The following is an 11,994-nucleotide window of genomic DNA, read 5'->3' as shown; positions in this document are numbered from 1 at the left end:
GTAATATAAAATATGCTGACAGCTGGTGTTAGATTAGAATATAAGTATATAAATAAACTGTACTTTGTGCAGGCTGTACTGATGAGGTAATGAGTGGTTGGCTTAATTTAGCAAATTGTAATATATTTTAAAAATGTGCAATCAATTACGTTATGAAAGACTTTGGGGATTGCAAAGCCAGGATTTTGGTTTTTGAAGATCCTTTCATAGTCAAGCTCTTGCAGTTAATTACTGTACACGTAGATATTTGACGATGTTGTGGGGGGGAAACGTGTCTTTGTGAAAACTACGGAAGTTCCAGGACTAGTGTGGGAAATGTGAAGTTTTTTCCTTAGTTCTACTAAACCCTTTGGAGTAGTCCAACAGACTTCCCATTATTCTGTATTGACTGTTACATACTCCTTTTTTTTTCATATGAATATTTTTACTCGTGCTAACCTTGGGCATACTTTCTAGAGCAAAATTTTTTTTGTACATATTACTTTGCAGTCAACACTAATGGTGCAGCTCTTTGAAAACATGGCTTTGTTTCAATGAGTTTAAACTGTTTTGTTTGCAAAATCTGAAACCCTGTTGGCTATAACTCTTAATTTAACAGAGTAAAATTGTTGCACAAATGCCACATTAGGTGCTACATGATCATTATTTATCTATTAATGAAACAATGTTTTACTTTTTTTTTTTTTATTATAGGAGGATGGTTGGACTTTTCCAACCAGGATGGAAAGAGAACTCCAATCTTTTGCATCCTATGAGCCCACCTTCTTTTGTACTTTACCCCTTCTTAATGATATACTTGTGTAAATATGGGTATAAATATCTTTCAGTTCAAGCATACAGTGTTTTGCACCCTTTTTGCACAAACAGAAAGGTATGAGGAATCAGGCTCTGTTTCCAAAACTTACTGCAACTAAATGCTGTGCATGAGCTGTGGAAGTTCATATGGGCATCAAATAATAAAAGAAAGGAAACATAGTGATATAGACATACTGTGACGTGGGGTAATTATAGTTGGTCTTTTTTTAATGGGGAAGATCATGGGCGTAAAGCTATTGTTCCTACTGTAACCAAGATGGGCATTTGGAAAACATTCTGCTGGTGTTTCAGGGGGGAAAAAAGGTTTTCCAGCTTCAAAGCATTTAATACTAATTACCTTACCTTGTTACACTACTTTTCTGATATAAATTCACTGAAGATAATGGAGTTACTATTGACTTAGGTTGATGTAAATAGGGTGATGTCATCTGTTCTCAATATCTGAAATAAGATCTGCTTATTGACTGTGAAAACACCTGTAACTGAGCTCTAGATTGTTTTGGATTGCTTGGAATTGGAATTTTTATTTTCTTTAATTATTCCCACTTCATGGACATTGGAAAATGTTCCCTTTATTCTGAGTATCAAACGCACAAAACACTAAGCAGCTTGTTTTGGGCTTCAGTTAAATCTGAACACATTATTCCTGCAAAACTTTGTAAGAAAACTGCTGGAGCAAGGAGCCCAGGTCTGGGCAGTGCGTGTTATTGCAAAGCATTAGGAAGAAATTAGTGAAATATTACTTTAAAGACTAACCTCATCAGTTGTGAAGCTAGTCATGTTTGATTTAATGACAAATCAAGCAGGTTGCTGCTGGTTAGTTTTTTTCTGAAATACATTCTTTGCTTTCCTGGAGGCAGCTCAAAAAGCACCTCTGACTTATGCACAATTTCTGTTCAGAAGGAGTGCATTTGCAGGTTTTTTCAGGCATAATTTCAGTATAAACTGGGGGGAGGGGAGAGAAGGCATTTAAGCATTTAAATAAAACCAAAACTGTCAGTGCTTTGGTATCTTGTGGTGAAGATAAGCCTGCATATTAAAGACAATTTAGAAATTACTGAGCTCGTAGAGAACTCTGTATGTGCTGACCCTGCTGCTGGTCTTCTGGAGGATTGGTTTGGTTTTTCAGCTTCCCTTTCCATGTAAAATGTTAAAAGCCCTTTAGCAGTCAGTAGCATGTGTTTGTTGACAACTTGAGGCATTTTCTTTGTCATTCTACGACTGGCATGTAATTTGTCCTTTAATAATGGCACGTTCCAGCACCTGTTCTAAGTGATAATTGTGAGTTCCTCCTGTTCTGCATGTCTGTACAGGTTGCAGATGTGGGCTGGGCCCATTCAAAAAAAAAAAAAAAAAAAACAAAACACGAAAATGAAGCCACTGAAATTAGTGTTCTATTGATGTCTTTAACATTTTTAAAATATTGCAAGTTAATGAAAATGGTGTGGTATTACAGAGAGAATTGTAATTTGCTGCTTCTGAGATCTTTTTTTTAATTTCCATGGTTTCTTTTTAATTTTTGTTTTACTTGAAAGAGGAACCACACTTTCATTGTTGGTTTTATATGGCTTTCGTTTGTTTTTTTTAATACTATGTAGCTGTAGATATCATTGCAGTTTGTTGAATCCCCATTTTAATTTTGTAATATACATTTCATACAAATAATGAATTTTTATCTTTTTTGTGCTGAAAGTTGTCTCAGTTTAGGGTAAGGTTCTCTGTCCAAATTGATGGGTAGCTCACCACTCAGCCCTGCAGTTGACAGTGTGTGGGTTGGTTTTTAATCTGTGTTCTTGAAAGAAGCCAACTAGAAACTGCATATAGAAGTTTTCAGTTTGCATACACTAACCAAGTCTAGGTGCCCTGCTCTTCGGGAAGTTCTGATTTCTGTGTGCAGATAGAACACAGATGTCATTAGAAACACTCTAGATTCACAACAGTAAATGAAATCAGAATTAGGCTCTGTGTATATTGAAGTCCCAGACTACTTGTTCATGTGATTCAGTATGAAGGGTGCTGTTTTATGATAGGAATGGGTACTAGCTGCCTGATTAAATCCTTGACTGTTTTATTTGGAAATAGTCTTTCTTTATTAACTAGCCTTTTTAGCTCTAATTCATAACTGTGGTAATTTTGTCTGTAGTGGCTTTTATCTGTGGGACTTTGAGGTTTATTGCTTATTACCTTAAAAAAAAAAAACCAACAACCTCTTAGTTTCTTCTTCCTACTTGTGAACCCGCACTCAGGAGGAATACAGTTGTTGTTAATGCAGTATTTAGAGTACAGCATTCTTTACTTCTGAGCTTTCTGAGACAGAATTCAAAAGTACAAGATCGCATTACAGAGGTGGGCCCCTTCCTTCTCCAGCACCCCTCTCTGTGAAAATGGACATGCCCATAGTCTAAGAACAACTTAAAATATTTGCAAAAGAAGATTAATTTAAGCAATGCTGTTAGCTTTCCCATTGATTTGCATTAATGTCTTAAGTGTCCTTGCTGTCATTTCTGTATGTGATACAATTTTTTTTCAGCATGAGGGAGGCCAGAAAATATACTATCTTGACTCCTGAGGTTCTGGTGCCAATTCCCCAGTAGCTGTAAAATAGTTTAGGAACTGTTTAGTTCAAATCAATTTAATTAGGAACCTGTTCCAGTATTAGAATTACTCCCAGTTAAACTTGACAACTGTATTGCTGAAGTTACTGAAAGCCTGATTCAAGCAGAAGCTCTGTCTCCTGAGGCTCTTACGTCTGCTGCAGTTCAATCCATGAGGTCCAAGATGTGTATGTTCACAGCTGAGCTCTAATTCTTTGTTTATTGGTCTAAATATATTGCTCAATTCCTAGGATTTAGTAATAGTGTTTTAAAGTCTAAATTATCAACTGTACCAGGCTGTCCTGAGTTGTCTTACTGTTTTGTTTGGGGCAAGAGGGAGAGGTAGGGAGGAAAGAGATGAATTCTTCTTGTCTTACAGCCACTGTGGTGTACACTTATATTTTTTTATTTTTTGAGCATGTGTGTGAATATAAATGTGTAACTTCGTCATCTGGGAGTATCATCTTCTCTTTCCTTTCCCCATTCCACCTCTACAAGTTTTAATTGAATAGCCACATACACTACTGAAATCCCTTTGCCTGCTTTGGAGATCATCCAGTCTGACTGCCCTGTTTGATGCAGGGTCAGCTAGAGCGGGCTGTCCTGTCCACCCTGGAGAGGAGGATTCCCACTAAAAGCTTTTTCTTGATGTTTAAATGAAATTCCTTCTATTTCATTGCCTAACCTCCTTATGTAGGGCACCAAGAAGAGCCTCGCCTATCTTCTTTACGCCCTCTGGCAGGTGTGTGTAGGTGCCCTTGAGCTTTTTCTTCAGCGGTCTAAACAGTCCTCAGTCTTGCACTGTAGGTATACCATGTCTTTATGGCTCTTTACTGGACCAGCTCCAGTATGTTCACGTCACTTCTACTGGGGAGCCCAGCACTGCTGGTTTGGTCTCCCCAGTGTTGAGCAGAGGATCAGGGATCACCTCCCTTGACCGGGATTCTGCTGGCATTTTGCATAGACAGAGCCCAGAAGCATGTATTCTCTTGATGCTTATGCTGCTTTGTTGAAGCTAGAGGCAGTTCATGTCTGCATCAAAAAAGAGAGTATAAACACCCACCAGTGTTGAATACCTTTTCAAAACCAGACAGTTATCTTTGAAATAACCACTATTGGGGGTGGGGGGAGGATGTTGGGATGTGTATGTCATTCTGTAATACAGGTCCTGTGGTATAATAGCTAGAAAACAAGAAATTTTTAGTAATTATGGGCCAAAACAAGTTTAAGATATGCAGTAAAATGCATGTATTGTTGTACTGAGAAAGTCTTGCAGCACATTTAAAAAAAAAAATAAATAAAAAAATCCCTTCTGCTGTGCTATTCAAGTAACAAGCAAACTTTGGCCTGTGCCATTTAATTGTAGTTCATGTTCATGGGGAACTGTAAAAAGTCTTTTTATTTATCTCCATTGTCTGTATCACATGCTGTTAATTAAAAAAATACTACTTGGGGTTTTTATCACACTTTTGAGTGTTACTGTATATACTAAAAACTAAATTAAAATAATATGGTTGGTACACTTGTTCTGAAATGAGAATTTATAGCAGCTCGAGTTGTGCAGGTGTGATTTGGTATTTTGGGCCTTCTTGGAAAGGCTTGAAGAAAGGAGGTAGAAAATGCTTACATCTGTTAATTTAGGTGGGGAAAAATACTGAAATTAGCCTTACTTATGGGAATAGCTATGTGAGAGGTCTTAACTGCACATGGTGTTCACTGTTGCATACACTGAATAAGTGACTTAGTTCAGATATTGTCCCAAAGCTGTGAGAGAAGAGCAGGCAGTGTGGAAGTGTTTCAGCAGAATGGCAGCAAAGCCTCTCTGAAGTTGATCAGTTTTGGTTTGGAGAACTATGAAGATATTTCATCACCAAAACTATATTTAAAAATAAAAACTAGGTTGCATTTTTGTATCTATTGCTTACTTTTAAAAAGTGAGAAGCTTATTTTGGAAATTATACATTGACAAGTGTGAGAATGTGGGCTTGTAATAGAATTGCAAAAGTTCTGTGTTTTATTTTAGCCTTCAACGTCCAACAAACTGTTATTGTGGGAGGGATTTGAGTTCTCTTGCTGAGGATTTGACTTTTTGGAGGCATGAGGAATGCATCAGGATGCAATCAGGTCACCACTACGTGTCTTTGGTTCACTCAGTTATTTCAGAGCACAAATGGAGCTCTATATGGAGAGGCCTTTGTCAATAAAAGTGAAAGGCGACCTGAGAGAGCATTTATCTCCCAGACTTCACCCAGTCTATTCTCAGCAAAACCTGATGTTGAAAGAGGAAGATCTTTGCCTGACATCTGTTCTGTACTCCTCACATATCCAATAACTGACTGAGGTGGCAGAATATAAAGAAGTGCTGTCTTTCTCTGATCAGTGGTGTTGTCTGCTGGGTGCAAACCTTAAGGGATGCCCTGAAACCCATATGCTCCACAGCTCCCTTGCTTTCTCTGTGAAATGTGAGTCAGGTTGGGGCCTTCCAGAAAGGGAAGAACAAGTCCTCCTACAAGGAGCTAAGATGCTAGATTTGTCACCTCTTGGCTGCACAACAAGATATTCTAGCTCTGCAGCTTGCAAGCTCAAAGCTGAAGTGCCTCCCATCACAACAGCAGTCTGCCTCTGCTGCCACAGGTAGGTAAAAGTTACCATGTGCTATGTGTTTAATTAAACACTTTACCCCATTCTTATTTCGGCTGATTGAAAAGAACATGACCTGTGTTGCCTGTTTAAACCAGGAGGTTACTACCACCTGGGCTTCCTTCTGTTTCCAGTTAGAGCAAGTTCAGCATGATTAAATCTGACCCTGATCTGTTTGAAGATCTCAGGAATGTGGCAGTTTCAAAAGCGAAATGAATTTTCTTTCTAAAGCATTGATGAAACCTTTTGGTGCCTACAGCTTTGAACTGTATCTATGACTTCAAAGGCGATCCTCACATTTTGTTCTTTCATTGTCTTGCCTTTTTAGCTGTGTGGTTGGGCTGTGCTGTTCTTTGTGGATTTCTCTTTGTGGAAGAGAAATTCAGCCAAAACACAAAGACGACATTGTGCTTTATGTGAAAGTGGCTTGGCTACCATGATTGTGTCTCACTGAGGACTAGATTCAAAGAAAAGGGCTGGGTGGGTTTGGTTTTCTTGGTTTTTGTTTTGTTTGGGTTTGCTTTTTTTTTTTTTTTTTTTTTTTTTTGGAGGAGGGGTTGGTTTTGGATTGTGTTGCTGCCCTCCACTGGGCACTAGGGAAAGTGTTTTTTTCATATTCACAGTATTTACGTAGGAAACTTTGCCATGAACAGAAGTATGTGAGCATCCACCCAACTGGATGGCTGTAGTTAATTTATGGGGACTTCCTCCAAACCAGTCTTGGAGGAAACCCAGGCTCCTATAACTGAGATAAACAGTGCAGAACAAACCAGAGAGAGACGCTAAAATCTTGTTTGATTGGTAATTCTCAAGAGCAGAGAGATGAATCGCGTTATCTTCTGAGCTCTCAGAAATGTGCTTTGAAAAGGACCACAGTGCTTGTATTCGTGCTGCTTGCCTTCATCGTGGGTGACCATATGCTAAAAGCACGGTTGGCAACCTAATCAGCTGCCCCTAGAGCTCTGTCTGGGAAGTCAGAAAAAGCTGAAGGTAGGATTTTATAAACTAAGTCCAGCACAACGACGCCAGCCTTTGGAGCGGAAGAATCGGCCCTCAGCCAGCCTCCAACGCCGAGAAGCAGCTCCTCGTATAATGGGGCGGAGGAAAAGCCCCTCGCCACCCCTCCGCCCGACCGCTGTAGCGGAGCCGGGAGGCGGCCTCTTCTCCGCACCGCGCCCTCCAGGGGGCGCCGCGATGGCGGCCGCCGCTCGGCCCGCCCCGCCCCTTCCCCCGCGGGGTGCGCCGCGTCCGGAGGCGGCTGCGGTGCGGGCTGGGCGCGGAGAGAAAGGTGAGTCCTGGCGGCGAGGCACGGGAGGGGCGGCCGCGGCGTCGCCCGGAGCCCTGGGGATCGGCGTGGCACCCGCGGGCGCCCGCCTCCCTCCGGCCGTTCGCCGCGCGGGGCCGCTCACCGCCTTCTCCCGCCCGCCCCCATTTTAAGCCCTGTCCCCGGCGCCATTTGAAGTGCGAAGCCGCGGCTCGGTACCTCCTCGCCTCCCCCCTCCGTCGGCCGCATCCCGCCGGCCGCAGCCGTGACTCACGCTCGGTCCCGCGCTCCCGGTGCCGGCTGGTGGCTGGGCCCTCCCTCGCGGAGCCCGCGCTGCTGCCTCGCTCTGCCCCCGCCCCTCCGGTCCCGCTAGGCCGCGGCTCGGGGAGGGGCGGCGGGGCTGGCGGCTTCGCCCTGCCGCGGTCTCGGTGCGTTGTGGGCTCTTCCCTCTCGACCGAAGCGATGGCGGCGTTCGATGCCTCCGATACAGCACTGAAGCGGTTCGCCCTGAGGTTGGCCCGTTACAATAAAGCCGTGCTTCGTACCGATTGTTCCATCTCACGAGAACGTCGGTAACGTGATAGGAGATGTGGTTTTTTTCTCTCGGTTCTGAAGCTGGGCCTGTGAGCACCCTAATGCTGCGGAACGCCTCGGGTTCCGTTTGCAGCACTGAAGTTCTTTGGGCCGACGCATCAGCCCAGCCGGTTTGGTGTCATCTCCTTTCCCTTCGGGAGCCGCAGACAAAGGGCAGCCCGGGCTGTGCGCTCAGCAGCGCTGATGCTCCCAACCGAGCACTGCTTTCGACTCCATGTGGTATTTTTCAGCCTTACAGTTAGTAATAGTTGTGTGTTTGTTTCTGATGTGATTATTTGGGGGACTGTTTCTTCTTTATTTTATGATTAAACTATATTAAATGCTGTCCTTCTGCAGATGAAGGCCTCGTGCTGCTGTACTTGCTGTATGTGGGTGCAGTGCAGCTGTCAGCCTCGGAGCTGCTCTGCTTGCTGACGCTGAAAAGTGTGGGATTTTGGTAAGATGGCATCACTTCTGTTTTTATTTCCAGCGTGAAAGTCTCTGAAGGTCACTGCCCCAGGGTATCTAATCTCTGACAGAAGGCAGCATGCAGGAGAGCTGCTTGTAACATACCATGCAGCAGCTGCAGTCTGTATGGTGAGCCTTCTTACTCCTGGGGCAGGAATACAGAACTATTTGTTATTTGTGTGCTTTTAATATTTTCTTAATTGTAACAGAATAAATAGGAGGGATGTAAGAAAAACTCTTTGTGTGGTGTTTGGGGTTTCAGAATACTTGTATTGTTTCATGAAAAGTATAAGCTGATAAATACAAGTTTAGCCAATTTTGAACGTTTTCATTTTATGATTAACATAGACTGTTCAAAATGAATGAACATCCTAAGAAGAGGAAACGGAAGACACAGCACCCTTCTCGATATTCAGGTCAGCCTAGAGCTCCAATTCATTTAATTTTTCTCAGAATAATAGCTTTGTTATGTTTGTACTTGGAAAATAAGTAACATACAAGGGGTGGGTTAAGATGCCTTCTAATGAACATGCAGGGTGCCCACCCTGCGTGCTCTGTTCTTAGGCCACTTTCAGTCTGTGCATCTGAGCAGGTTTGTTCTCTACTCCCTGCATGTTGGAAAGCTTGCACAGACCATAAAGTGGAGATGATTCTACTGACACACAAGGGGAGAAATTCCCTGGAAGTTGGGATTAAGAGGTCAGTAAGCATTCCAGTCCATAAGCATTCAGCACTGTGTTAGCTGTGTTCCTTTTACTGTTTCAGAGGAAGTTCAGCAACAACTGTATGTGATGCTCTGAACACTGGGACAGCAGCAGAAAGCTGTAAATCAGAACAGGAACATTAGCAGAGCAGCACAGAATGCTCATAAAGCAAGAAGTAAAAACGTAGCCAGATGAGAATTTTAGTGCACACTGAATCCATATGTAGCTACATCAGTTTGTTAGTGCTAATTGTTTTTTGTTTGTTTGTTTGTTTGTTTGTTTGTTTGTTTGTTTTTTGTAATACAGATTCTTCAGGTGCCCCTAAATATATTGACAATAGTGGGATTTTTTCTGACCACTGCTACAGCGTTTGTTCTATGAAACAACCAGACATAAAGTATTCTGAAAACAGAGGTAAGAGTGCATGTTGGGGTCTTCTGATTTGATGTCCCTTAGACTGAATATTATATCAATTATATAAAGTAAAAAAATCTTTCTTTTATGTTTGCAGGTAGATACCATAGTCCGGTGCAGAGCATAGACACAGATGATGACGGGAGTCCAGTGCATGCTGGGACTTCTCATTGGAGTGGGTCACATTCAAACGTAGGGTTGCACTATACAGACCCTAAAAAGAAGGATAAAGGTAAGTGTGCATTTGCAGCTTACACACTGGGAGGCTGGAAGCCACGTATACTGGTGTTTAATGGAACAAGTGCTTTACTTTCTTGGTTTGACAGAAGAGATCAAGGTTTTTTAGCTTACATTATTTATTTGTTAGTTATAGTTTCAGTGCCTGAATGATAATATTTGCTTTTTGCACTTATAGGCTTCTACAACCAACTAAATATGCGCCCAGATTCTTTGCAGGGTTGTTTGTTTTTGTTTTGTTTTGTTTTTTAAACTGACCTTTATTATCTACTTGCTCCTACAGATAAAGCTGCTAATAATGGAATGTGCAAAGACGTATGTGACTCACCTATATTCAGTGACAGCCCTACAGAAGAAGAAAAACCTCTTGATATTCAAACTGTAGAAATTTCTACAACAGAAGTTAATGCTGTAGAAGTCCATGATATAGAAACACAAACTGTGTCACCTGAGAAGCTAGAAGCTGAGGACCTAGAGGAGATCCCTCTTGAAACCTGTAAAATCTTTGAGAAGAACCAGGCTTTGAATATCACAGCTCAGCAGAAATGGCCTTTGCTGAGAGCCAACAGCAGCGGCCTGTACAAGTGTGAGCTCTGTGAGTTTAACAGCAAGTACTTCTCTGATTTAAAGCAGCACATGATCCTGAAGCATAAGACGTGTGCGGACACTCATGTCTGTAAAGTTTGTAAAGAAAACTTCTCCAGCAAAGTGCAGCTCATTGAACATGTGAAACTGCACGAGGAGGACCCATACATCTGTAAATACTGTGATTACAAAACGGTGATATTTGAGAATCTGAGTCAGCACATAGCAGACACTCACTTCAATGACCACCTTTATTGGTGCGAGCAGTGCGATATGCAGTTCTCCTCCAGCAGCGAGCTGTACCTGCACTTCCAGGAGCACAGCTGTGACGAGCAGTATTTGTGTCAATTCTGTGAGCATGAAACAAACGATCCAGAAGATCTGCACAGCCACGTGGTGAATGAACACGCGTGCCGACTGATAGAGCTCAGCGACAGCTATCATAACAAGGAGCGTGGACAGTACAGCCTCATAAACAAAATCAGTTTTGACAAATGCAAAAACTTCTTTGTATGCCAAGTGTGTGGCTTTAGGAGCAGGCTGCATACAAACGTCAACAGGCACGTAGCTATTGAACACACCAAAATATTCCCTCATGTTTGTGATGACTGTGGAAAGGGCTTTTCAGGTATGTTGGAGTATTGCAAGCATTTAAGCTCTCATTTATCTGAAGGGATTTATTTGTGTCAGTACTGTGAGTATTCAACAGGACAGATTGAAGACCTTAAAACCCATTTGGATTTCAGGCATTCCACAGACTTGCCACATAAATGTACTGATTGTTTAATGAGATTTGGAAATGAAAAAGATCTTCTAAGTCATCTTCAGATACATGAGACAGCTTGATTATTTTCTTTCCCTGCAATAAGCTTGTTAGGATTGGAATTAAAAACACAATATTAAATACAGTTTTAATAGCACTTGTACAATTATAATGTTTTTATGTCAACGAAGCATGTGTAATGGCTTGGTGTTAGGAATTTCCTTTCCTAGGAGTTTCCGTAGGTATAATCACACGTACAGTGGGATGGATCACATTCTGGGGGGAGGGACAGTGGGAATAGTTGCATGTCGTAATAATTCCAACTGTTATCCCACACTTTCACATGAAAGGTACAACAGCAGCTCTTTGGAGTTTGATATGACAGAGGGAAAGCCAGCTTCTCCGTCCATGCTGAAGTAATACCATACTGATCTCAGCTGCATCTCCTACTCATGTTATCCTCCACAGCAGCAGGGCACTGCTCACTTTTAGAAAATGGCACCAGCCTGCTGAAGATAACTGTGTTCCAAAAATTCCTGGGCATGAGAATGTCAAAATTCATATGTCAGCCTGTATTGACCACCTTGTATTCTTGATAAGCTTTTAAAATTGGTGCGTCTTTCTCTCAAGGTTACCTATCCTACCTCATCGTTTGTTTCAGTCTTTGGTCAGTGTTCAATTTCAAATCCTGTCCCAGCAGTGCTTTCATCCACGCATTTAGTAGGGACTGCCAACATCACTTTCATTTCTTTTATTTACCTTCACTTGCTGTCTTTGTTTTGATGCACAAAGGAGACATGTACTGCTTGTGTGCAGTCTGGGTTGGGTTTTAAGCAGCAATTCTAAGGGGATGTGTGAAGTGATCCAGCTCAGAATATATAGTGTAACTTTCATATCTAAAATCTTAGTTTAGCTCTGAAATATGTCACCAACCTC

The 11,994-nt window shown here is 41.9% G+C and overlaps 1 protein-coding gene across 1 annotated transcript; it reads left to right on the top strand.

The window, feature by feature from the left end:
- Positions 1 to 8,713: 8,713 nt before the first annotated feature.
- ZNF639 (zinc finger protein 639) lies at positions 8,714 to 11,141 on the top strand (the record flags this gene model as incomplete). Its single annotated transcript, XM_079539849.1, has 4 exons — positions 8,714 to 8,771; positions 9,366 to 9,473; positions 9,571 to 9,705; positions 9,994 to 11,141. 4 exons carry the CDS (start codon positions 8,714 to 8,716, stop codon positions 11,139 to 11,141), a joined length of 1,449 nt encoding a protein of 482 aa, XP_079395975.1.
- Positions 11,142 to 11,994: the final 853 nt, after the last annotated feature.

This window comes from Tetrao urogallus, assembly GCF_951394365.1.
Source record: "Tetrao urogallus genome assembly, chromosome: 9".
NCBI lineage: Eukaryota > Metazoa > Chordata > Aves > Galliformes > Phasianidae > Tetrao > Tetrao urogallus.
The sequence above is the reverse complement of the archived record's forward strand: the minus strand, read 5'-3'. Positions and strand labels throughout refer to the sequence as shown.